This window comes from Rhinoraja longicauda, chromosome 13, assembly GCF_053455715.1.
Source record: "Rhinoraja longicauda isolate Sanriku21f chromosome 13, sRhiLon1.1, whole genome shotgun sequence".
In the NCBI taxonomy this organism is placed as follows: domain Eukaryota; kingdom Metazoa; phylum Chordata; class Chondrichthyes; order Rajiformes; family Arhynchobatidae; genus Rhinoraja; species Rhinoraja longicauda.
In genome coordinates, this window is record NC_135965.1 from 52,140,887 (window position 1) to 52,168,259 (window position 27,373).

General features: G+C 45.8%; 1 protein-coding gene across 1 annotated transcript in view; it reads left to right on the top strand.

Annotated features, from left to right (window-relative positions):
- The first annotated feature begins 1,335 nt into the window (after positions 1-1,335).
- The window catches only part of kcnab1a (potassium voltage-gated channel subfamily A regulatory beta subunit 1a), a 129,982-nt gene continuing 103,944 nt past the window's right edge, over positions 1,336-27,373 (top strand). The window contains exon 1 of the mRNA XM_078410977.1: positions 1,336-1,890. Coding sequence (XP_078267103.1) covers positions 1,676-1,890 — 215 coding nt within the window. The 5' untranslated portion in view covers positions 1,336-1,675. The remainder of the gene's footprint in view (positions 1,891-27,373) is intronic.

Below are 27,373 nucleotides of genomic sequence, written 5' to 3' on the forward strand. Positions count from 1 at the left end.
CATTCAATGTGATCATGGCTGATCATTCTCAATCAGTACCCCGTTCCTGCCTTCTCCCCATACCCCCTGACTCCGCTATCCTTAAGAGCTCTATCTAGCTCCCTCTTGAATGCATTCAGTGAATTGGCCTCCACTGCCTTCTGAGGCAGAGAATTCCACAGATTCACAACTCTCTGAAAACGTTTTTCCTCATCTCAGTTCTAAATGGCCTACCCCTTATTCTTAAACTGTGGCCCCTGGTTCTGGACTCCCCCAACATTGGGAACATGTTTCCTGCCTCTAACGTCTCCAACCCCTTAATAATCTTATACGTTTCGATAAGATCTCCTCTCGTCCTTCTAAATTCTAGTGTATACAAGCCTAGTCGCTCCAGTCTTTCAACATAGGACAGTCCCGCCATTCCGGGAATTAACCTAGTAAACCTACACTGCACGCCCTCAATAGCAAGCAGACACCGTATTGGAAGGGGTGGAGCGGCAGATTCAACTGTAACTTCCAAACGTGAACTGTGTCCTTGAACCGAATGCTGTGCTATCAGTTGGATGGTTCCAGCAAGGGATTGGTGAAGGGTCGGTAACTGAGATATGTTGAGTCTAACCCAGCCTCGAGGTGCACACAAAATGCTGGAGTAACTCAGCGGGACAGGAAGCATCTCTGGAGAGAAGGAATGAATGGGTGACGTTTCGGGGCGAGACCCATTCCTTCTCTCCAGAGATGCTGCCTGTCCCGCTGAGTTACTCCAGATTTTTCGGTGTCTATCTTCGGTGTAAAGCAGCACCTGCAGTTCCTTCCTACACACACACACACACATGCACGGCTTTTGCATCCTGCGCTGTGTCTCTGCTGAAAATGCACGGGGCAGTGTTGGAAAGTACCGAGAAAGCCAAGCCCTGCTTTTAAATGTATATATATTCTTTTGCAGTTTGCAAATCTCAATGCTCTCTGAGCAGAAATCTTGCAGCACAACGGTCTGTCAGAAGCTGGAGGCAGATGAATGTGCCTGCTCGTTGGCACATGCATGTTTCACTGTGGTACCCAGGAGGGTGGCTGTGTTTGGGGAGGGGTGGTGGGGGGGGGGGGGGTGGTGGGGGGTGGGGTGGAGTGTGGTTTGGGTTGGTGTCTTGCCTAGAGTTGTGTTCAGGGTGAGGAGCTGGCGCTGCGCTGCGGTGTGTGATGGGGATGGGGATGGGGATGGGGATGGGGATGGGGATGGGGATGGGGATGGGGATGGGGATGGGGATGGGGATGGAGTAGTTAAGGACGAGGGAGGAGAATCCTGGCCACTAAAGGCAGAGCAAGAGACAGCGCTGGAAGAAAGCTGTTACCTGGGAACCCCACACTGTAGAGTTTCCCCTCCAGCCAGGAGTTGATCCGCTGCAGGGAGTGGCTGAGGGGTAAAGCTCTGGAGCCCTGGACCCTTGGTGTGGTCTGGACCCTCGGTGTGGTCTGGACCCTCGGTGTGGTCTCTCTCTGCCCACCGTCCCCTGCCCACACACACACACACAGGGACCGCTGATACAACGTGTCTCTCCTCTGGTGCCTCCTCCCCTGGTTAAAGCAGCTCGCTGATTCAACGTGCGCTGAGAGACAAGTCTTGCAGCTCAGCTCAGCTCAGCTCGCTGGCTCGTTGGGCTGAGGTTTGGTATCTGTGATTCGGAGCTCGTTTAGCCAGAGGATGCAAGTCTCCATCGCTTGTACAGACCACAACCTGAAAGGACGGAGTAACGAGGAGAGACACAAGCAGATTGCAAGCAGCCCCAAGTTAGGCAATGGGGCCCGGGCAAAATTCCGGACGGTGGCGATCATTGCCCGAAGTCTTGGCCACTTCATTCCCCAACAACACATATCTCTGAAGGAGTCGACTGCGAAGCAGACGGGGATGAAATACAGGTTTGAGAAACGTTCGCCTTTTATTCCGTAACCTAGCGACTTGTTCAGGGAGATGACTTCAAACGCAAAGTAGCAATGCAAGATATTCCGACTGGAGTCACTATAACCCTGAGACAGAGGGGTTTGTTCACAAAATGCTGGAGTAACTCAGCAGGTCAGACACACACACACACACACACACACACACACACACACACACACACACACACACACAGACACACAGACACACACACACACACACACACACACACACACACACACACACACAGACCCGATACAGAGAGAGGGGCGTGAGTTTGTGGTCAATTCATTGTTCGCCTTTTTTTTTCAAAACTTCAAAGTCTTTAATTATAAAGAGGAGGTTAAAATTAATTTGATTATGTATTTTAATGTCATGTTTCATAGAATCAGAACCTTGGAGAACTGATACTCGTATAAAACTGATACGTATAAGGTTACACTTATGCAAACAGTGGTGGGTGCTTGTGGAATTTAATTATGTCCAGCTGTTTGCTTTTGTCCCATTCATTAAATGTCCTCAATTAAATTAGTTACTTGTCTTTCTCATCCAAATCATCAACACTTTTACTTGGTGCTAAAGTATATTTGCAAATAACAAGATTCAGTGAAAAATACCATAAATAAGCTTTTATTTTTAAGTTTAACGTGCCTAGGAAGAGATTCCATGCATCGAATCTCTTTCTCCCAACTTGGGAGATCTAAATCAAGTAGGGAATAAATACAGAATAGACTGTGATGAAAAATGCAGTCTGAAGAAGGGTCTCAACCCGAAACGTCACCCATTCCTTCTCTCCAGAGAAGCTGCCTGACCCGCTGAGTTACTCCAGCACTTTGTGTCTATCTTCGGTGTAAACCAGCATCTGCAGTTCCTTCCTGCAGATAAATGCATTTCTCTTTTCAATATTTGAATAACTTATTTTGCAATAGTATTGAAGTGGACGTGTGGAAATCACACTTTAATTGTATGTCCAGGAGTCCAAACAAAGATAGATAAAAAGATTCTTTAATATTTGATATTTCAGTTGATATTCAGTAATAAAAATAATGGCTATTTAGCTGAGAATGACATCGGAAGGTTTGTAGATCTAGTGCAAACATGTTTGCAAAGGTGTGAAATCTGAATTGCCTCATCCCACAGATGGATAAATAATTGTCTCTCTTCATGGACCTGAGGTACAGGATGGATGCTTCATGGTCCTGAGGTACAGGATGGATGCTTCATGGTCCTGAGGTACAGGATGGATGCTTCATGGTCCTGAGGTACAGGATGGACGCTTCATGGTCCTGAGGTACAGGATGGATGCTTCATGGTCCTGAGGTACAGGATGGATGCTTCATGGTCCTGAGGTACAGGATGCTTCATGGTCCTGAGGTACAGGATGCTTCATGGTCCTGAGGTACAGGATGCTTCATGGACCTGAGGTACAGGATGGGATGCAAAATCCAGCAGCAACGTAGAATTAGGCAGTGTTTGGATTCTCATCTTTACACGAGTAGCTTATTGAAATCGAAACAAAGAAGTGCAGAAGGTGCCGAAGATGGACACAGAGTGCTGAAGTAACTCAGCGGGTCGGGCAACATCTCTGGAGGAAAAGGGCGGGTGACATTCCGTGACAGAGGACGTGTGCATTCTCCTCTAAGGAAATATAAGAAAATAACTGCAGATGCTGGTACAAATCGAAGGTATTTATTCACAAAATGCTGGAGTAACTCAGCAGGTCAGGCAGCATCTCAGGAGAGAAGGAATGGGTGACGTTTCGGGTCGAGACCCTTCTTCAAACTCCTCTAAGGAAAGGATGGAATGTGTGAAAAGCATCTTCCTCAGACAATATAGATTCAAAGGCAGGTTGCCAAAAAAATGGGCCGAGTGTATATCGCCAGGAGCTGTTGCAGTGACTGCTGTCAGGAGTATTAAATTTATATCATCTCTTTACGTGCTGTGACTTCATTGTTCTTCAAATCATGGACGTCCAGGCATCGTTTACCTTTTATTACGCAACCACCGATTCCAGTGACCCCAATGGCGATAATACTTTACTTATATAGAGCTTTCGTTGTTGTAAATTGTCGCCAGTCACTTCAAAAGAGAGTTATTAACCAAAATTTGAGAGCGAGCCATATGATGAGATAAGGAAACAGCCTTGCCAAAAGGTTTCAAGGTGCTCTTAAAAGAGGGAATATATATTATTAGCAACTCCAGATCATAAGATCACAAGATCATAAATGGTAGGAGCAGAATTGGGCCATTCAGCCCATCAAGTCTACTCCGCCATTCAATCATGGCTGATCTATCTTTCCCTCCTAACCCCATTCTCTTGCCTTCTCCCCATAACCTCTGACACCCGTACTAATCAGTACTAATCAGATACTAATCAGGACTCACTACAGATCCTGGTGTATTCAGCAGCTGAAGTTGCTTCTGTCACGGGTAAAGCATTTAAAATTAGGAATGCCTGCCTGGAGGATCGTTGACAGTTTTGTGAGCTGTGGGACCTTAAGAAACCACAGAGATAAAGAGGAGCAAGACTGTGGAAACAGGACCTTCGGCCCACAAGTCCCTGTACACTTGCACTATCCTACACAGGTAGGGACAATTTACAATGATACCAATGCCAATTAACCTACAAACCTGTACGAGTTTGGATTGTGGCTGGAAATTGGAGCACCTGGAGAAAACCCACATGGTCACAGGGAGAATGTACAAACTCCGTACAGACAGCACCCACAGTCAGTTTTGAACCTGAGTCTCTGGCGCTGTAAGACAGCAACACTGCCGCTGTGCCACTGGGCTGCCTCTAGACCAAAGGTATTTAAATACCGACGGTATTTAAGGACCGCTTTTCAATTTTAAAATGTATCTCTGGAACGCCAGAGATTGAGGGGAGACTTGATAGAAGTATTGGAGGCATAGATAGGGTAGACAGTGTTGCACATTTAGGGTAGATAGGGTAGACAGTCAGCACCTTTTCCACTGTGTGGAAATGTGCAACACTGTAGGACATAGCTACAAGGTGAGAGGGGGAAGGGTTAATGGTGATGCGTGGGCTGTTTCTTTATGCAGAGAGTGGTGGGAGTCTGGAACCCCCTGCCAGGGGTGGTGGAGGGTGGAGGCAGATACGATAGTTACTGTGGCGTTTAAGAGGCTTTTAAACAGGCACATGCAAGTGCAAGGGGATAGAGGGATATGGACTGTGTGTAGACAGATGAGATCTGTTTAAAGTGGCATCATGTTTGGCACAAACACTGTGGGCCGAATGGCCCGTTCCTGTGCTGGACTGTTCTATATTCAAGCTATATCAAGCTGCAGAATTTTGGACGACTTTATAACAGTTAGAGTGAAGGAAGCTCGGCAGGAGTACACTGAAGCAGTCAGGTATAAAGTCAACAAAGGCTGTGGGTTTCAACTGTAGATAAGCTGAAGGAGGAAGTGTTGCAGAAATGCAAGTAGGTGATCTTCGTGATGCTGCAGAAATGATCTAGACGTTCTGATCTCTGAGTCAGACGAGATGGCAAGTTTGCAAATAATCTGGCTATGTCCCCAATTGTTGTCGAGAAGGCAGATGGAAATGGAGATGGTTGGAGATGGAGTTTGTGATGGAATCCAAGACAATTACTTCGATCTTTGATCTTAGGCCTTGGGTCTTCCCAGTTTCTTTATTTTCCAGGAATATTCTCCTGACCCGAAACGTCACCAATCCACATTCTCCAGGGATGCTGCCTGACCCACTGAGTTACTCCAGCACTCTGTGAAATGTCACCTATCCATGTTCTCCACAGATGCTGCCTGACCCGCTGAGTTACTCCAGCACTCTGTGAAACGTCACCTATCCATGTTCTCCACAGATGCTGCCTGACCCGCTGAGTTACTCCAGCACCGTGTGTCTACATTGATATTCCACACTTCCTTATGACAACGAAGAGGGCCATTCTGGGCCATTCTCCAATAGTTATTGGAGGACATGTCAGAGATTATGAAGGGAACAGGGAAAGTAAAAGGGAAGAATGGATATTTTTAAGGCAGAGATTGACGGATTCTTGGTTAGTTCGGGTGTCAGGGGTCATGGGGAGAAGGTAGGAGAATGGGGTTGAGAGGGAAAGATAGATCAGCCATGATTGAATGGCGGGGTAGAATTGATGGGCTGAATGGCCAAATTCTTCTCCTAGAATTTGTGAATAGGCGGTCACAGGGAGAACATACAGAGTATTCAAAGTCAGGATCGAACGCGGGTGATCGATGTATGTGAACTTATGAACGCGGTGTGATCGATGTACATGAATAAATCAACTTATATTCTTTCCTTGGAACATTGCAGAGTTGGCCGATGTACCGGCGTGGTGTTCTGTAGATTGCACTCTTTCGTCATCAGGCCACATGTTTGTAGTTAGTGAATCATCACTTACCGATCACCGAGTGCCCATCTATTGTTATTCCCATTTTCCAGCTCTTTGTCCACTGCCTTCTCCGTGTTGGCAGCTCATCTACATGCTGTGGGATGTCTGCACTCACTACCCACACCTCAGCTTTAAATGACCGCTCCCTTATTTTGTAGTTCTGTTCCCATGTTCGTGACTCTCTCATGATTGAAAATATCTCCACATCTGCCCTGTCAAGCCCCTTGAGGAACTTGTATGTGTGAATAAGCTAACCCCTCATTCTTCTAAACTCCAAGGCAATACAGACCAAAACTGTCTAGACTCTCTTGATAGCACCAACTTCTCATCTTAGTGAATGAGAGTCATGGCAGTTCAGTTCAGTTTATTGTCACGTAAACCGAGGTGAAAAGCTTTTTGTTGCTCGCTATCCAGTCAGTAGAAAGACAATATGTGATTACAATCGATCCATTTACAGTGTATAGATACATGATAAGGGAATAATGTTTAGTGCAAGGTAAAGCCAGCAAGGTCCGATCAAGGATAGTCCGAGGGTCACCAATGAGGTAGATAGTAGTTCAGCACTGCTCTCTGGTTGTGGTAGGATGGTTCAGTTGCCTGATAACAGCTGGGATGAAACTGTCCCTGAATCTGGAGGTGTGCGTTTTCACACTTCTATAACTTTTGCCTGATGGGAGAGGGGAGAAGAGGGAGTGGCCGGGGTGAGACTGGTCCTTGATGATGCTGCTGGCCTTGCCGAGGCAGCGTGAGGTGTAGATGGAGTCAGTGGAAGGGAGGTTGGTTTGTGTGATGGTCTGGGCTGCTGGCCTTGCCGAGGCAGCGTGAGGTGTAGATGGAGTCACTGGAAGGGAGATTGGTTTGTGTGATGGTCTGGGCTGCGTCCATAATTCGCTGTATTTTCTTGCGGTCTTGGATGGAGCTGTTCCCAAACCAGGCTGTGACGCGTCCTGATAAAATGCTTTTGGACAGTGCATCTGTAGAAGTTGGTGAGAGTTGTAGGGGACTTGCCGAACTTCCACAGGAAGTTGAATATTGTTTTGTTTGCGCCCTGAAGCAAACTGCCTCGTGGACATAGGAAATGTGCCATCCAAAATAACAGCTGAGGAAATGTATGATATATTTGGGAAGTGTGGACCATTCAGACAGATCAGAGTGGGAAATACACCTGAGGCAAGAGGGACTGCCTGTGGTATATGAAGAGATTTGTGCCTAGGGTACTGTGCAACATATTTGTATATCAAGATCTAGACAATTTCTTGGACGTACTTAGGAATGTCTGGTAAATACTATATTTATGACCTTTTTAGAGTCATAGAGTGATACAGTGTGGAAACAGGCCCTTTGGCCCAACTTGCCCACACCAGCCAACATGTCCCAGCTACACTAGTCCCACCTGCCTGTGTTTGGTCCATATCCCTCCAAACCTGCCATATCCATGTGCCTACTATAAGTCTTTAAACTAAAGGTTTTGGAGAATTCAGATTTTTAGATTTAGATTTTAGATTTAGAGATACAGCGCGGAAACAGGCCCTTCGGCCCACCGAGTCCGTGCCGCCCAGCGATCCCCGCACATTAACACTATCCTACACACACTAGGGATATATTTTTTTACATTTACCCAGTCAATTAACCTACAAACCTGCACGTCTTTGGAATGTCGGAGGAAACCGAAGATCTCGGAGAAAACCCACGCAGGTCACGGGGAGAACGTACAAACTCCGTACAGACGGCACCCGTAGTCGGGATCGAACCTGAGTCTCCGGCGCTGCATTCGCCGTAAGGCAGCAACTCTACCGCTGCGCCACCGTGCCTCCGTGCCGATACTTTAGAGAAACGTACACAGGGCCACTCATCTACAATCTTGCCTCCAACTCAGGACTTAAAGGTTCTGTTCTTTCACTGGTTATTTGAGTTTTAAACCCTCAGTAGTGATAATATGAATAACAATTCAAAGAACCTTGCAGAAAATCTTGGTGTTGATTTTTGTTTCATTGCTTGTTGATATAATAACATGTGAAAAGGTGAATTTCATCCAAACTTGTATTCCATCTGAATCAATAAAACAAAAAGGCAGATTTTTTCCCCCGACATCTCTAGACGATACCTGTGAGTTATACTTGCATTTTGGGAGCATTCTGTGCCTTCAAATGTTTTTCTGTGAAGGTCAGAAACTATAGAGGCCTTATGCGTTTGCTGCATTCATTATTTGCTGGTTGAACATTGCGGAGGCAGAAGGAATTAAAACTTTTTAAAAACTTCATTAAAACTATCCTTCCGAGTTCTGACTTGAAAGCACGTCAATATGTGACGCACAATTTGCCACAGTAGACCTAACTTATTGTGCATATAATACCATTATAGTATTATATGCATCATATATCAATGCCACTTGAAGTTTTCAATGAATGCAGCAAACCCTAAAATGGCAGAGTGGTGAAGATGGTAAGGCAGCTGCTTCATAGTTCCAATGCCCTTGGGTTCATTCCTGACCTCTGCTAACTGTGTGGAGTTTACATGTTCTCCCCGTGACTCATGGATTTTTAGTTTAGAGATACAGCGTGGAAACAGGCCCTTCGGCCCGCCGAGCCCATGCCGACCATCAATCACCCATACACTAGGTCAGTGTGAACTGTGAGGAAGATGCTATGAGGTTGCAGGGTGACTTGGACAGGTTGTGTGAGTGGGCGGATGCATGGCAGATGCAGTTTAATGTGGATAAATGTGAGGTTATCCACTTTGGTGGTAAGAATAGGAAGGCAGAGTATTATCTGAATGGTGTCAAGTTAGGAACAGGGGACTTACAACGAGATCTGGGTGTCCTAGTGCATCAGTCACTGAAAGGAAGCATGCAGGTACAGCAGGCAGTGAAGAAAGCCAATGGAATGTTGGCCTTCATAACAAGAGGAGTTGAGTATAGGAGCAAAGAGGTCCTTCTGCAGTTGTACAGGGCCCTAGTGAGACCGCACCTGGAGTACTGTGTGCAGTTTTGGTCTCCAAATTTGAGGAAGGATATTCTTGCTATTGAGGGCGTGCAGCGTAGGTTTACTAGGTTAATTCCCTAAATGGCGGGACTGCCGTATGTTGAAAGACTGGAACGACTAGGTTTGTATACACTGGAATTTAGAAGGATGAGAGGAGATCTTATCGAAACGTATAAGATTGTCAGTGTTATCCCACTTTCACATCCTACGCACTTTAGGGGCAATTTACAGAAGCCAATTTATCTACAAACCTGCACGTCTTCGGAGTGTGGGAGAAAACCGGAGCACCCGGGGAAAACCCACGGGTCACGAGGGGAGAACGTACAAACTCCACACAGACAGCACCTGAGGTCAGGATCCAAGCCGGGTCCTCTGCCGCTGTGGGGCAGCAACTCTGCCGATGCACCACCCTGCCTCTCTTTTTAAACATTCTTTCTTTGTTTATTTTTAACCTGCCTCAATTACCTCCTCTAGTAAGATGGATAAATACGGAAATGTGGGGGGGGGGGGGGGGGGGGGGTGTGGGCAGGTTGGGGGGGGGGGGGTGGAAGGAGCAGGGACCAGGGTGGTGGGAGATGATGTGAGAAATGGTTGTCCCTTGCAGCAGGGGAAGGGGAGAGAGAGGTGGGTGAAGCTCGTTGTGCAATTTTATTTGGGAATGGATTCAGGAGCATTTTATAAATGTAATGCAAATATGGAGATTGGAGGAAGAAATCGCAAACCTGAATGCATTTTGTCATTTTGCATTTTCTCAAATACTACTCTGCTCAGAGCACCTCTGTCTGCACCTCTGTCTGCAGCTCTGTCTGCACCTCTGTCTGCACGCAGCTCTGTCTGCGAGCAGCTCTGTCTGCGAGCAGCTCTGTCTGCGAGCAGCTCTGTCTGCGAGCAGCTCTGTCTGCGAGCAGCTCTGTCTGCGAGCAGCTCTGTCTGCGAGCAGCTCTGTCTGCGAGCAGCTCTGTCTGCGAGCAGCTCTGTCTGCGAGCAGCTCTGTCTGCGAGCAGCTCTGTCTGCGAGCAGCTCTGTCTGCGAGCAGCTCTGTCTGCGAGCAGCTCTGTCTGCGAGCAGCTCTGTCTGCGAGCAGCTCTGTCTGCGAGCAGCTCTGTCTGCGAGCAGCTCTGTCTGCGAGCAGCTCTGTCTGCGAGCAGCTCTGTCTGCGAGCAGCTCTGTCTGCGAGCAGCTCTGTCTGCAGCTCTGTCTGCACCTCTGTCTGCGAGCAGCTCTGTCTGCAGCTCTGTCTGCAGCTCTGTCTGCACCTCTGTCTGCACCTCTGTCTGCACCTCTGTCTACGAGCAGCTCTGTCTGCACCTCTGTCTGCACCTCTGTCTGCACCTCTGTCTGCACCTCTGTCTGCAGCTCTGTCTGCACCTCTGCTGCACCTCTGTCTGCACCTCTGTCTGCACCTCTGTCTGCAGCTCTGTCTGCACCTCTGTCTGCACCTCTGTCTGCAGCTCTGTCTGCACCTCTGTCTGCAGCTCTGTCTTTGCAGAGAATGAATGATTGTTGCAGAGGTGACTTTCCCTGCTTCATTGTTCTTGCTATTGAGGGCGTGCAGCGTAGGTTTACTAGGTTAATTCACGGAATGGCGGGACTGTCATATGTTGAAAGACTGGAGCAACTAGGCTTGTATACACTGGAATTTAGAAGGATGAGAGGAGATCTTATCGAAACATATAAGATTATTAAAGGATTGGACACGCTAGAGGCAGGAAACATGTTCCCAATGTTGGGGGAGTCCAGAACAAGGGGCCACAGTTTAAGAATAAGGGGTAGGCCATTTAGAACGGAGATGAGGAAAAACTTTTTCAGTCAGAGAGTTGTGAATCTGTGGAATTCTCTGCCTCAGAAGGCAGCGGAGGCCAATTCTCTGAATGCATTCAAGAGAGAGCTAGATAGAGCTCTTAAGGATAGCGGAGTCAGGGGGTATGGGGAGAAGGCAGGAACGGGGTACTGATTGAGAATGATCAGCCATGACCACATTGAATGGCGGTGCTGGCTCGAAGGGCCGAATGGCCTCCTCCTGCACCTATTGTCTATTGTCTAATAGATTGGGGGTTGTTTCTCCCTGCTTATAAACAATATGCTTTTCAGTTGTTCCTGTATTAACTCTATTTTTGCCTATACATTTAAAACAAGTGACAGGAGCCTCTATGCTTTCCGCACGTCAGTAGGAGATGATGCAGAAAATAACACTAAATACTTCCAAACTAGTCATTTCCAGCAAGCTCTGATTTTTATTTGCTAATAATTGCAACCTATTATTTGCTGATACATTTGGATATCATTTGGAGATGAAAGCACCATGGCACTTCTGAACAATTCACAAGATAGTTTACTTTCTGATGGGTTATTGCAGGATTATTTTACAATCTATTGGAGACACAAGGAAGTGCAGATCAAGTCAAGTCAAGTTTATTTGTCACGTACACATACACGATGTGCAGTGAAATGAAAGTGGCAATGCCTGCGGGTTGTGCACAAAAAAGAATTACAGTTACAGCATATAAATAAAGTTAATAAGTTACTATAGTGTAGACAAAAATTTAGTCTCTGGAGTTATAAAAGTTGACAGTCCTGATGGCCTGTGGGAAGAAACTCCGTCTCATCCTCTCCGTTTTCACAGCGTGACAGCAGAGGCGTTTGCCTGATCGTAGCATCTGGAACAGTCCGTTACTGGGGTGGCAGGGGTCCCCCATAATCTTGCTTGCTCTGGATCTGCACCTCCTGATGTATAGGTCCTGCAGGGGGGTGAGTGTAGTTCCCATGGTGCGTTCTGCCGAACGCACTACTCTCTGCAGGGCCATCCTGTCCTGGGCAGAGCTGTTCCTAAACTAGACTGTAATGTTGCCGGACAGGATGCTCTCTACAGCCCCAGAGTAGAAGCAATGAAGGATCCTCAGAGACAATCTGAATTTCCTCAGTTGTCTAAGGTGGTAAAGGCGCTGCTTTGCCTTACCCACCAGTGCTGCAATGTGCGTTGCCCATGTCAAATCCTCTGTGATGCGGACTCCCAAGTATTTAAAACTGCTCACCCTATCCACAATAGACCCATTTATCTCCAGTGGCGTGTACGTCCTTGGATGTTGAGCCCTTCTGAAGTCCACAATCAGCTCCTTTGTTTTAGTGACATTCAAGAGGAGGCTATTGTCCTGACACCAGAGTGCCAGATCAGCCACCTCCTCCCGGTAGGCCTTCTCATCGTTGTTGGAGATCCGGCCCACCACCACAGTGTCATCAGCAAACTTGATGATGGAGTTTGGTTCCGTGTTGGGAACCTGAGCAAAAATGCGAAGTGCTGGAGGAACTCAGCGGGTCAGGCAACAACTGTGAAGGGAAATGGACAGATGACGTTCCAGGTTGGAACCTTTTGTCAAACTGCTCTACTGCAGCCTGAAGAAGGGTCCCGACCCAAAATATTATCTGTCCTTTCGCTCCACAGGTGTGGCCTTACCTGCTGTTGCTCCAGCACTTTGTGTACATGCAATCTATCGTTCAGTTCTAGGATGTAAGATCTCCATGTTTGCTGGATACAAAAGTTGGAGGGGTAGTTAGCTGTGTGAAGCAAAGACTTTGCAACAGGTCATAGACAGCGTGGGCATGCAAGTAGAAGATGGAGTAGATGTTAGGAGAGTTTCATTTAGTTTTAGTCTCGAGATACAGTGTGGAAACAGACCCTTTGGCCCACAAAGCCCACGCCGACCAACGCTCACCTGCTCACGAATTCTATCCTACACAATCTACTGAAGCCAATCAACATGCAAACCTGCACTTTTTTGGAACATGGGTGGAAACCAGAGCACCTGGAGTAAACCCACATGGTCACGGGGAGAACATACGAACTCTATACAGAAAGCACCATAGTCAGGATCAAACCCGGGTCTTTGAGATCCGGCCCACCACCACAGTGTCATCAGCAAACTTGATGATGGAGTTTGAGCTGAACCTGGCCCTACAGTCATGTGTGTACAGGGAGTACAGTAGGGGGCTAAGGACGCAACCCTGGGGGGATCCTATGTTCAGGGTGAGGGAGCTAGATGTGTGTTCCCCCATCCTGACCACTTGGGGCCTGGCGGTGAGAAAGTCCAGGACCCAGTCACACAGAGGGGTGCTAAGCCCCAGTTCCAGCAGCTTCTCAACCAGTCTGCTAGGGACTATTGTGTTGAATGCTGAACACATTAAGTGTAATGTGGAGGAATTGCTTGTGATCCAAATTAATTCAGTGACGGAATCTTTGCTTTGGAACACACCCCCTCATTGATCAGAAGATACCTTTCATTAACTGTTGTGATATTATTTTGGGAAACTAGAATGCTAATTAACAATTAAATTATATTTAAGGAAGTGAAGGGATTTATTTTCAGTGTTCCAGATTTTTATTTTGCTTTGAATTAGTTGAAGATGATTCTAAGTTGCTGTTGTCTTGTCGAGGCAAGCACTTGTCCATCTGTTGTTTAAGATGATGTTGAGATTTCTCTTTAATATTTTGCACCTCATGTTATTATGTAAAGAATTCTAAGATTTTGCCAGCAACTGTGAATGGAAGGTATTGTAATTCCAGGTGATGTTGGTGTGTGATTTGAAGGTGTCCGTGACCCCTCGTGTCTGCTGTCTGTCGGTTTGTCTGCAGTCATTTTCAGGATTTGGAATTGATGCCAAGAAGTCTTTGATAACTTGCAGTGGGATATCCTCAAGATAGGACACAGTGCAGCCATGTATTTGGTTAGTGGAGGAGGTGAATGTTTCAAGCCCATGGATAAGGTGCTGATTATCCTTGTGATTTTCATTGTGTTGCTGTGTATCAGACTGGTTCCACCAAGATGCAGCTCAAACAGCCACAGGAGATCTAGCGTGGGGTAGACAGACTCCCCTCCCCCCACCCCCCCCACCCCCCCCCTCCACACGCACACACAATGCTTGCACATCCCAACTCTTGGAATTTCCACTCATCACTTTAATTTCATGTTTCATGTACCTTGTTGTGTTTTATGACTATTGGCAGACACACTTCCCTCCTGGGATAAGTAAAGTTCTATCGTTTCAATAGACAATAGACAATAGGTGCAGGAGGAGGCCATTCGGCCCGTCGAGCCAGCACCGCCATTCAATGTGATCACGGCTGATCATTCTCAATCAGTACCCCGTTCCTGCCTTCTCCCCATACCCCCTGACTCCACTATCCTTAAGAGCTCTATCTAGCTCTCTCTTGAATGCATTCAGAGAATTGCCGTCCACTGCCTTCTGAGGCAGAGAATTCCACAGATTCACAACTCTCTGACTGAAAAAGTATTTCCTCATCTCAGTTCTAAATAGCCTACCCCTTATTCTTAAACTGTGGCCCCTTGTTCTGGACTCTCCCAACATTGGGAACATGTTTCCTGCCTCTAACGTGTCCAACCCCTTAATAATCTTATACGTTTCGATAAGATCTCCTCTCATCCTTCTAAATTCCAGTGTATACAAGCCTAGTCGCTCCAGTCTTTCAACATATGACTGTCCCGCCATTCCGGGAATTAACCTAGTAAACATACGCTGCACGCCCTCAATAGCAAGAATATCCTTCCGCAAATTCGTATCGTATCGTATCAAAGAACGAAACTGCAGATGCTGGACTCAGTTCTGATGCAGGGTCTTGACCTGAAACATTGTCTATTGCTTTGACTCTACAAATGTTGCTTGGTCCACCAAATTCTTCCTGTAATTAATACTTTGCCGTTGTGTACAGTAATTACTGATTCAGTCAAGGGAATCACATTCTTGAGTTAATTGTGGGTCTCTATTGCACCCAATAAAATATGTGTCCTTTTTATTAGTTAATGCTAGTTTGGTCCATTATTGGTCAACTTATGTATGTATCTTTACAATATTTTAACAAAATAGGTTCTGGTTAATGGTGCCTTGATAAATAGCCTTGACTATGGTGCCTTCAAACTCTGCTTGATAATTACTGTATCAAATGTTTGATGCTTTGCATTACAATTGTATAACGTTGGAGCAAGCTGTTGTATGAATGTGTCGTATTTCGCTGAAACAGCAGACAGAGCAGAATGATTTTATGAAAATATGATGACTTAGTTGCTTCTTGCACAAGATATGTTGCAACTGCACTGTGGGAAACTACTCACTCAAACCTCCATACCAATACTGAAATAGAAATGTGTATATACTTTGAGTTCTCTCCCGAGATGCTGCCTGACCTGCTGAGTTACTCCAGCATCTGCAGTTATTTTCTTATACTACTGTGTATATAATTTTGTATCCAGTCTTGCAAAGACATTTTGATCATAATTAAAGTACCAGATTTTGTTCTTTTGAATTAATTGATTTCAATTGAAGTTGTCCCACCCTCACCTCTTCTTCAGTTCAGTCCACCCCCTACTACATCAATCTGAAGAAGCATCCCAACCAGCAACGTCACCTATCCATGTTCTCCACAGATGCTGCCTGACCCGCTGAGTTACTCCAGCACTCTGTGAAACGTCACCTATCCATGTTCTCCACAGATGCTGCCTGACCCACTGAGTTAGTCCAGCACTCTGTGAAACGTCACCTATCCACGTTCTCCAGAGATGCTGCCTGACCCGCTGAGTTACTCCAGCACTCTGTGAAACGTCACCTATCCATGTTCTCCACAGATGCTGCCTGACCTACTGAATTAATCCAGCACTAACTATTTTAAATTAGAAAGAATCAATCGCCTGATTTGTCATGGAGACATAGAGAGCTGCTGAATCCTGAGCTAAACACAGTGCTGGAGGAACTCAGCAAGTTCCAGTTTTCATTTTTAATTTAGTTTTAGATTAGTTTATTGTCACATGTACCAAGGTACAGTAAAGGTCATAAGGTCATAAGGGATAGGAGTAGAATTAGGCCATTCGGCCCATCAGGTCTACTCCGCCATTCAATCATGGCTGATCAATCTCTCCCTCCTAACCCCATTCTCCTGCCTTCTCCCCATAACCTCTGACACCTGCACTGATCATGAATCTATCTCCATCTCCATCTCTGCCATGGAGATATCTCCATCTCCATCTCCATCTCTGCCATGGAGATATCTCCATCTCCATCTCCATCTCTGCCAGGCCATCCTTCCTCAGATATGGTGCCCACAATTGCTCACAACATTCCAAATGCGGCCTCACCAGCGCCTTACAGAGCATCAGCATTACATCCCAGTGTTTGTATACAAGCCTTCTTGAAATAAATGCGAGCATTGAGTTTGCTTATGCTAACCAGTCAGAGGAAAATTGACAAGTTAGTACAATCGAGGCATTCGCATGATAAAGGAAATAATGTTTAGTGCAAGATAAAGTCCGATTAAAGATAGTCCAAGGGTCTCCAATGAGGTAGATAGTAGCTTGGGACCACTCTGTAGTCGATGGGAGGATGGTTCAATTGGCTGATAACAGCTGGGAAGAAACTGTCTCTGAGTCTGGAGATGTGTGTTTTCACACTTCTGTACCTCTTGCCTGATGGGAGAGGGGAGATGAGGGAGTGAGTGGGGCGAGACTGGTCCTTGATTATTCTGCTGGCCTTGCCGAGGCAGCATGAGGTGTAGACGGAGTCAATGGAAGGGAGGTTGGTGTGTGTGATGATCTGGGCTGCGTTCACATTTCTCCACAATTTCTAGCAGGTCAGGCAGCATTTGTGAAGGGAATGGGCAGACGGCCCTTTGGGTCGGAATCCTCCTTCAGACTGATCCTCCTTCAGACTGATCCTCCTTCAGACTGATCCTCCTTCAGACTGATCCTCCTTCAGACTGATCCTCCTTCAGACTGATCCTCCTTCAGACTGATCCTCCTTCAGACTGATCCTCCTTCAGACTGATCCTCCTTCAGACTGATTGGGATGAATGGGATTCACTGGATGAGGTCCTCATATGTACAAGCTGAAGACACTCCAACATCTCTTCAGAAAGCTCAAAATTTGCACCAAATGGTAACGGAAAGGTCCCGGTCCAAAACATTGTCTGGTCCATTTCCCTCCACAGATGCTGCCTGACCTGTTGAGTTCTTCCAGCATTGCGTTTCTGTATCTGTATCTTGACGTGTAATCACCATCACTGATTGTTGCACACGTTAGGAGGGTCATGGGCCAAGTCACAATTAAATATTAAAGTGGGCCTTAAAGATCAACGTCTTAGTATCGATTGTTTCCAACTTGGTCTTGAAGGTCGTAACGTCGGGTGCAGTCTGAATGTCGTGGTGGAGATGATTCCATTCGCGAATTGTACAGTGAATACCTATAACAGTCTTTGTTTGTTGGGATGATGTTGTATTTGAAAACCCCTGATTGCCTGGTCTTTGGTTGTCTGGATGAATTTGCAGATTGAAGATGATGTTGCTTGGAATCAACCGAATCAACCCGTGCGTTTCTTTATAGACGGTCATCAGGCGTAATCTGGTCCTACGGTCTTGAAGAGTTTCCCACTCTCTATCAGCAAGAATAGAGTTTCCCACTCTACTTCACAAAATGCTGGAGTAACTCAGCAGGTCAGGCAGCATCTCAGGAGAGAAGGAATGGGTGACGTTTCGGGTTGAGACCCTTCTTCAGACTCCCACTCTAGATCAGCAAAAATGTTTAGCTAATGTTTCATGTTGTACTGTGACATAACTATTTTTGTCATGGGCGTTGAGTAAGGCAGATGGAGGAAGTTCATTCTCTCTGCCCTGCAAGCGCTAATTGGAAGTAAGAGGTCAACAATAATATTGTCTGAAGATACAAACTGCTCCTGAATCTTATGTGTTGGAAGGAACTGCAGTTGCCGGTTTATACTGAAGATGAACACAAAAAGCTGGAGTAATCAGCTGATCAGGCAACATCTCTGGAGAAAAAGGATAGGTGATGTTTCGGGTCAAGACCCTTCTTCAGACTCCTTCTTGAGTGTCCAAGTGTAGTCTGGTACGTGAGATTTTTTTTGGTAGCGGGATTCACTGGGAAAGGGCTGTAGATGTACAAAATGATGTCACTGAGGACTTTTCAGTAATTTGCCCCGAAGGTCATAACTACCAAGATAAATGAGGGGCCCGACCCGAAATCTCACCTATTCATGTCTTGCAGAGATGCTGCCTGAGTTACTCCGGCACTTTGTTTTGTTTTAATCAACATAAATTCCTTGTTTATAATAACCTTTTTTGAAGGCAAACAGGTTTATAGCTAGATCTATACCACAATGTGGCTGAATGTTGAAATTATCCTTAGCATTTTGATAACTATATGTGCTTGTGTTATTTCGGAGAAAAAACATGAAAGATAATTTTGCCAAAAGGCGTTTGACTGAAGTAATACAGCATCTTATAATTTTAATGACTATAGATTCTAGAAAATGATTGAGGGTGTACAGCGTTATTAACGCTAGACATTATTCAAGGAATATATATGGGAGAAAAATTAGTTTTTGACCACTAAAACATCGTACTACTCTACTTATGTAATTATGTAATATAATTGCAGCCATAACTATATTGCATTTTATCACTGAGTAAAAATTAATTTCCAAACAATAATCTGCTTTTCTGGACTCAAATGCACTATCTTTCTGTTTGTCTTGTAGCTGAGATTGTCATCTTTTCATAGCTTCTCATAATTAATATCACGAAGCAAATGACATTCCTGGTAGAAGGTTATAAATAGAAGCAGGTGCAGGCAGGGCATATGGCCGGTCAAGTCTTCCTCCGTCCTCCAACAAGGTTATGCCTGGTCTGATCTTGGTGACAAGCCCACTTGGCTGTCTGATCTTTACCACTCTTCGATGGGACTCTGAACATCGATTTTATTTCAGCCTTGAATACAACTCATAGTGAAGCATTCTCAGTCCTCTGGGGCAAGTTCAAAGGTGTAAAACTTCATGCTTGAAGTTCCTCGTCTCTGAGCTCCTGTCCTGAAACTGCATTCCCTTGTGACTGGAACCCAAGGTTCGACTCTTCGAAGAATCCAAATTCTTCTGTTCACCGATTGACCAAAATAATGCTTGTCTTTGGCCTGGATAAGAAAACTGGTTCTTTCTCCCCCCCCTCCCCCCCCCCCCCCCCCCCCCATCTCATTTGATTCCAGAGTTTGCTAAAGGAAGTGTATCCCTAACCAAGGCAGTCCTTCTTTTAATAATGTATTACTCAATAGAATATTGAATTCCGTTTGTCCAAATCTATATGATGGGCAGTGGTGCCCAGAGAAATACCCTGAGCGTTGGAGAATTTAATTGAGCAACCGGGGAATGGGCTTCCGTTGGAAGAATGTGCCTATTGGCACGTTGAAAGCGATACTATGTGCATGGTAAACTTGGGTGGCGTAACTGTTATTGGAAAATCTGCCCAGTTATTTTGTGCATTGTAGACAACAGAGGAAAATCAAAGACCTTTGTGGCGTGATGCATTCCTTCTCCCTGCTCCCATCGGGTTGAAGATACAACAGCTTGAAAGCTCAGGACTCATTTCCCGAGTCTGGAGCACAATCAGCTCGTGAACAGTTTTGGCAGCACAGTGGTGAAGCAGGTAGAGTTGCTGCCTTACAGCGCCAGAGACCTGGGTTCGATCCTGACTACGGCTGCTGTCTGTGCCGAGTTTATACGTTCTCCCCATGACCTGTGTGGGTAAATCCCACGCTGCAAAGACGTACAGGTTTGTAGGTTAATTGGCTTAGTATTAATCTATAATCGTCCCTATTATGTGTAGGGTGGTGTTAAAGTGAGCAGATCGCTGGTCGATTCGGACTTGGTGGGCTGAAGGGCCTGTTTCCATACTGTATCTCTAAACTAAACTAAACAACATCTTCCCTTCTATACATTATTCCCTACATCCTGTATCTGTACAGCTCGATTTTACTCATGTATTGTCTTTCCACTGACAGGATAGCGTGCACAAAAGCCTTTTCACTGTACCTCGGTACACGTGACAATAAACTAAACTGAGCTTCTGTTATCAGGCTTCTGATCAGTCCTTCCATAAGTTAGGGTCCTGTCTGACTCTCCGCTTTCCCATTGCAGATATTAGACTTTTTCTCTTGTGCTACAAGGCTGAGAACTATCTGAGAGATACTATCGCAACGTTTAAGAAACATTCAGACAGGTACATGGACAGACAGGTCCGTTTTCGAGGGAAATGGGCCAACCACAGGCAGATGGGACTGGTGTAGTTGGAACAAGTTGGGCTGAAGGGCCTGTTTTCACACTGTAAGACTATGATTCTATGACTCTATAACTATGGTCTGCACTCTATAGCTTTCCCTTTGCTTTGTCTATTGTACTTGAGTTTGGCTTAATTGCATTTACGTAGAGTATTATCTGATTTGGTTGGATGGCATGCAAAACAATGTATTTCAACATACCTCAATACATGTGACAATCGTAAACCAAAACTCAGACGTGGTAGAAACAAAAATGTTTCTTAAGGTAAGAAAATCCCACAATGATCAGAGTTCCAGTTGCTGAGCTTCTCACAGAAAAAACATCAATATTTGTTTGCACAAATAAATTCCTCCTGAGATTTATTATTCTGCACAGGAGTTACTCCTTTTGTGAAGTTCCAGTTATCCCTCCACTCATGAATAGGCTGTGTACTGTCTATTGTCTATTGTGCCGTCTGGAAAGTCAGGAGAGGATTGTCTTTCTTTCTTCCTTGGTGGAAATGGAACAGGTGGAGTCATTATCTGATCTGCCTGCAATTACTGAGACCCATTCCAACTACAAGACAGACACAAAATGCTGGAGTAACTCAGTGGGTCAGGCAACATCTCTAGAGAGAAGGGATGAGTGACGTTTTGAGGTCGAGACCCTTCTTCAGACTGAGAGTCAGGGGAGAGGGAGCCTAGAGATGTGGAAGAGTAAGGTGTGAAAATGACAGATCAAAGCAGATGGAGATAAGGGAATGTAGAATGGTTCATTGTCTGAGGGGTAAATCAGTAATATTTAACCTGGAGGACAGCGAAACTAGGGTGAGAGAGAGAGGGAACGCAAGGGTTACTTGAAGTTAAAGACATACACATTTCCTTTATACATTCCAACTATAGTTTTAGCCCTCCTTTTATGAAGTGGCAGCTCAGGCTTTCACCCAGTCATTAAATGGATGGAAGGTTTATGTCACGCAGATAACCTTTCGAGCCATGGTGAGGGCACGTATTCTCACAGCATTTAAGAAGTATCTGCAAGAGGACTTGAATTGCCTTGATTTTATGCTGTAGGACTCTGTTATAAATATTATAGGTCCTGTACGGGGCGGCACGGTGGCGCAGCGGTGGAGTTGCTGCCTTACAGCACCAGAGAAACGGCTTTGATCCTGACCATGCGTGCTGTCTGTATGGAGTTTGTACGTTCTCCCCGTGACCACGTGGGTTTCCTCCGGGTGCTATGGTTTCCTCCCACACTCCAAAGGTTAATTAGCTTCAGTAACGTTGTCCCTACTGTGTAGGATAGTGCTAGTGTATGGGATGATCGCTGATCGGTGTGGGCTCGGGGGGCCAAAGGGCCTGTTTCTGCGCTGTATACTCTAACGCCTGAAGTATGTGTTGTAGACAAGCAAAATGCCTGCATCGTGTGATCTTCACTGACGTTTACCGTTGATCTACAGGACCGCAAAAAGCTGAATCCCTCCGTTTAATATCTTTTGTTACAGTTCTTCTGAATAATCAGAACTGCTATTTACTCAACGGATCTGAATCTGTGAACTTGCATTGCAGATCTGATCTGAGGACAACATATGGGAGATTGGCCTTTGAAGTGCAACAGATTAAATTTATGCAGCAGCCTTTGAAATGTATCTTCTCCAAATTCACACAGATTGGAATAAAAATAGGACATGCTGGAAAATATGAGCACTGTTTCTCTCTCCACAGACACTACCTGACCTACTGGAAATCTTCAGTGGAGAGAGAAACAGTGTTCATATTTTGGGTTAGGTCTTTCGGTGATAGGAGGAGAATTAGGCCACTCGGCCCGTCAAGTCCACGCCATTCAATCATGCCTGATCTATCTCTCCCTCCTAACCCCATTCTCCTGCCTTCTCCCCATAACCTCTGATACCCGCACTAATCAAGAATCTATATCTATCTCTGCTTTAAAAATATCCATTGACTTCTGTGGCCAAGAATTCCACAGATTCACCACCCTCTGACTAAAGAAATGTCTTCTCTTGATGGTCTTTCATTTCAAAGGGCCTCGGTCTGAAACATTAAAGCTTTCTTAGTCCACACGTGTTTCTAACCTTCCAGCATTCTGATTTAATTTTGACATCCAGTATATTTTGCACCTTAAAATGCAGCTCAGGAATTAATTGAGTTTGTGAAGAGGCATCGTCCATGTTTGCAATGTTTCTAGGGATGTCTAGTTAGTGTTTCTAATAATGACATCTAAGTTTACAACTGGATCTTGATCAGTTTGGAAGGTGGGCCAAGGATGGCAGATGGAAAGTAACTCTGACAAGTGTGAGGTGTTGTACTGTGGTATATTGGACCAGCGTTGGACCCACACAGTGAATGGTAAAGGCCCGGAGAGTGTTGTGGGACAGAGAGGTCTAGCAGTATGTAGGAAGGAACTGCAGATGCTGGTTTACACGGAAGATAGATACAAAATGCTGGAGTAACTCAGCGGGACAGGCAGCATCTCTGCAGAGAAGGAATGGGTGACGTTTCAGGTACGGTCCGAAGATGTATCTCGACCCAAAGTCTCACCCATTCCTTCTCTCCAGAGATGCTGCCTGTCCTGCTGAGTTACTCCAGCATTTTGTGTCTATCTTCTGAGATCGAGCCGTAGATGGTCCCTGAAGGTGGTGGTTTGGGTGGACAGGGTGGTGAAGAAGGCGTTCACTTGCCTTCATTGGAAAGGGCACGGAGTACAAAGGTCAGGACATCATGATGTTGCTGTACAAGTTGTTGGAAAGTCATCCCATACACTAGCACAGCTTGACTGTGTAAGCTCTAAGATAAGGTCAGTCTAGGTCTGCAGAATGCTTTAGATCTAGTGCCTCGAGGTGACTGAAGAAGGGTTTCGACCCACAAATGTCACCAATTCCTTTTCTCCAGAGATGCTGTCTGACCCGCTGAGTTACTGCAGCTTTTTGTGTCTATCTTCGGTTTAAGCCGGCATCTGCATTTCCTTCCCACACCTGCCCTCTTGCCTAGTGCTGTGATAACATTAACCACAGCCTCTCGAGCGTTTACATTTGGATGAAGATTTCACAAGACCAGGAAGAAGGTCAGGGAATCAGCAAATGAACCAAAGTTTAAATATTAAAATTATTTCATTTTACCTCTGTGCCAGAACTTAGACCTGCTGGAGAAAATAAGATACTCGAGGCACTCTGCAGGTAGTCAGAGCGATTAACATTTGTTGCGTTTCCTGGTGAGTCTTTTTAACTCTGAACAGGTGGTGCAGCAAATGCATTTCCTGACTACATTTCAATTTGGCTCGCTGGTTTTATTAACATTTCATTTGCATGTTTCCCACCTGAAGTGTTAGAAAATGGGAAGAGCATTCTCTTTCTGGGTATGTCTTTAGTTTAGTTTAGTGTTCAGAGATATAGCGTGGAAACAACAGCGATATTTTCACTTAAGATTTGCAATTAAATATCATCGTATTGTAGAGATGTATAGCCTGGAAACAGGCACTTCAGCCGATCCTGCCCATGCCGATCCAGTTGGGATATTGGGCTAGTCCACTTTGTCTGCATTTGGCCCACGTCCCGCCAAACGTTCCTACATCTGCCAATATGTCTTTTCGTTGTAATTGTATCCAGTTCCATTGGTTCCTCTGGCAGCTCATTCCAACTACAAATCACCCTCGGAGTGAAAGGATTGCTCCCGAGGTCTCTCTCAGATCTCTCCCCTCTCGCCTTAATCCTATGCCCTCTAGTTTTAGAATCCTCTATGCTCTCATCAGCTGGATTGTGGTCTTGACCTCCCGACTACCTCATTGGAGACCTTTGAACTATCTTTAATTGGACTTTAATCGGACTTCAAACTTATAACTTGCTCTAAATGTTGTAACTTTGTCCTTATTTGTACACTGTGGACAGCTTGATTGGTTGTCTTCATGTATAGTCTTTCCGTTTACTGTCTACCAGCAGGCAGGCAAAAGCTTTTCACGTGCAGCGTAGGTTTACTAGGTTAATTCCCGGAATGGCGGGACTATCATATGTTGAAAGACTGGAGCGACTAGGCTTGTATACACTGGCATTTAGAAGGATGAGAGGGGATCTTATCGAAACATATAAGATTATTAAGGGGTTGGACACGTTAGAGGCAGGAAACATGTTCCCAATGTTGGGGGAGTCCAGAACCAGGGGCCACAGTTTAAGAATAAGGGGTAGGCCATTTAGAACTGAGATGAGGAAAAACTTTTTCAGTCAGAGAGTTGTGAATCTGTGGAATTCTCCGCCTCAAAAGGCAGTGGAGGTCAATTCTCTGAATGCATTCAAGAGAGAGCTAGATAGATAGAGCTCTTAAGGATAGCGGAGTCAGGGGGTATGGGGAGAAGGCAGGAACGGGGTACTGATTGTGGATGATCAGCCATGATCACATTGAATGGCGGTGCTGGCTCGAAGGGCCAAATGACCTCCTCCTGCACCTATTGTCTATTGTCTATTGTCTACTGCACGTGACAACAATGAACTGAACTAAACTACATTAAAACTATCAGTATCTGCTTTTCAATGTCACCGCCCACTCTTGGCTACACATTCTGCACCATTTCATTATGAATCACAGGATGCTAAATTGCCTCGCAGTGTCAAAGCCCTTCAGCAGAACATATGCGACTTCTACCTGTGGCAGGAAGCACAGAGAGAGAGAAGGGAGACCAGGACATTTGGTGTTAATGTGACTCGCTGGTCGTACCTACAACTGAGTCAGGGTGGCACCGTGGGACCGCAGGTAGCTTTGCTGCCTCACGGTGCCAGAGTCCAGGACTAGAGGTCACAGCCTCAGAATTAAAGGACTTTCTTTTAGGAGGGAGATGAGGAGGAATTTCTTTAGTCAGAGGGTGGTGAATCTGTGGGATTCTTTGCCTCAGAAGGCAAAGTCGGTGGATTTATTTAAGGCAGAGACAGGTAGATTCTTGATTAGTGCGGGTGTCAGGGGTTATGGGGAGAAGGCAAGAGAATGGGGTTAGGAGGGAGAGATAGATCAGCCATGATTGAATGGCGGAATAGATTTGATGGGCCGAAAGGCTTAATTTTACTCCTTTCACTTTTGACCTATGATCATGATCTTGTGACCTCTAGTCTGTTTGCTTCAATCTCCCTGCAGGTGCCTGGGATTCTCCCCGCACACTAACACTATCCTACACCCACTAGGGACAATCTACACTTATACCAAGCCAATTAACCTACAAACCTGTACGTCTTTGGAGTGTGGGAGGAAACTGAAGATCTCGGAGAAAACCCACGCAGGTCACGGGGAGAACGTTCAAACTCCGTACAGACAGCACCCGTAGTCGGGATCGAACCCGGGTCTCCGGCGCTGTAAACGCTGTAAGGCAGCAACTCTACCGCTGCGCCACCATGCCGCACATTGACTGACAGTTTAACGGGTTCTTGTGATTTATCTCTTACGTGGCAGAGTGTGCTGGAGTTCATGAGATAGAACACTGAAGATAAACACAAAATACTGCAGTAACTCAGTGCGTCAATTTTGGAGGAAAGGAATAAGTGACGTTTCAGGTCGAGACCCTTCTTTAGCATCTTCACCTTTAGAGATGCTGCCTGCCCCGCTGAGTTGAGTTACTCCAGCATTTTGTGTCGATCTTCGGTGTAAACCAGCATCTGCAGTTCCTTCCTACACATGAGAAGGAATACATTGCTTGGAGACAGGTGGGGGGGATAGTATTGTTCAGAGAGCCAAATTGGACTCCTTCTCCGTTGTAAAGGCCACAATATATGAGAAGGTTCAAGACACAAATGGCTCAATGGAGCATTAAGCAGGGCCTGAGTCTCACAGCTCCAGTGTGCCGAGTTCAGTCTCATCTCCAGCACTGTCTGTGTGGAGTTTGCACGTTCTCCTCGGGACCTGTGCATTTCACTATATTGAGGTACATCTGACAATAAAGTAGCTACTAACTACTATTACTACTGATCCACCACAGATTTCCCGTCATCTGGTGTCCACCACAACCACCCCCCCCCCAAACATAATCTGAACAATAACCCCCACCCCCATCCCCCCCCAGAAGTCCCCCTGAAAATGTGGTGCCTAGGCTGGGTGAGGCGGCTGATCTCGACCTCATCGGGACTTCCGCGGCCCATCGGCGGGTGGAATTTGCGGCCGGGGCTCTGGAACTCCGGCCCGGCCTGAGCCGGTAGATCTGTTCCCACATCTAACTCCCTTTTAAATATAGCCAATAAACTGGCCTCAACTACCTTCTGTGGCAGGGAATTCCACAGATTCACCACTCTCTGTGTGAAAAAAAACTTTCTCATCTCGGTCCTAAAAGACTTCCCCCTCATCCTTAAACTGTGACCCCCTTGTTCTGGACTTCCCCAACATCGAGAACAATCTTCCTGCATCTAGCCTGTCCAACCCCTAAAGAATTTTGTAAGTTTCTATTCCACCTTCCACAGCTGATACTCGGGTGGCTTAGTTTGATGTTGTGAAGTCTCCGTGCAGGGAAGCCAAGAGCCAAGAGCCAAGAGTGCAAGTGAAAAGCAAATCTCAAGTTGCTGTTTAACGTCAGAGTTAAGAAGGGATTTGGATGACGCATTAATCAACTTGGCAGGACAGTGGGACTGACATATGATGATGGAATGGGTCGACTGGGCTTGTATTCACTGGAATTTAGAAGGATGAGAGGAGATCTTATAGAAACATATACAATTCTTGGAGGGTTGGACAGGCTAGATGCAGGAAAAATGCTCCAGATGTTGGGAGAGTCCAGAACCAGGGGTCACAGTTTAAGAATAAAGGGTAGGCCATTTAGGACTGAGATGAGGAAAAACGTCTTCACCCAGAGAGGCCAGAGGGCGAAGGGCATCAAGGGATAGAGGGAAATAGCCGGAACGTGGCACTGATTGTGGATGATCAGCCATGATCATATTGAATGGCAGTGCTGGCTCGAAGGGCCGAATGGCCTACCCCTGCACCTATTGTCTATGTAATACCATCTCAGAGAG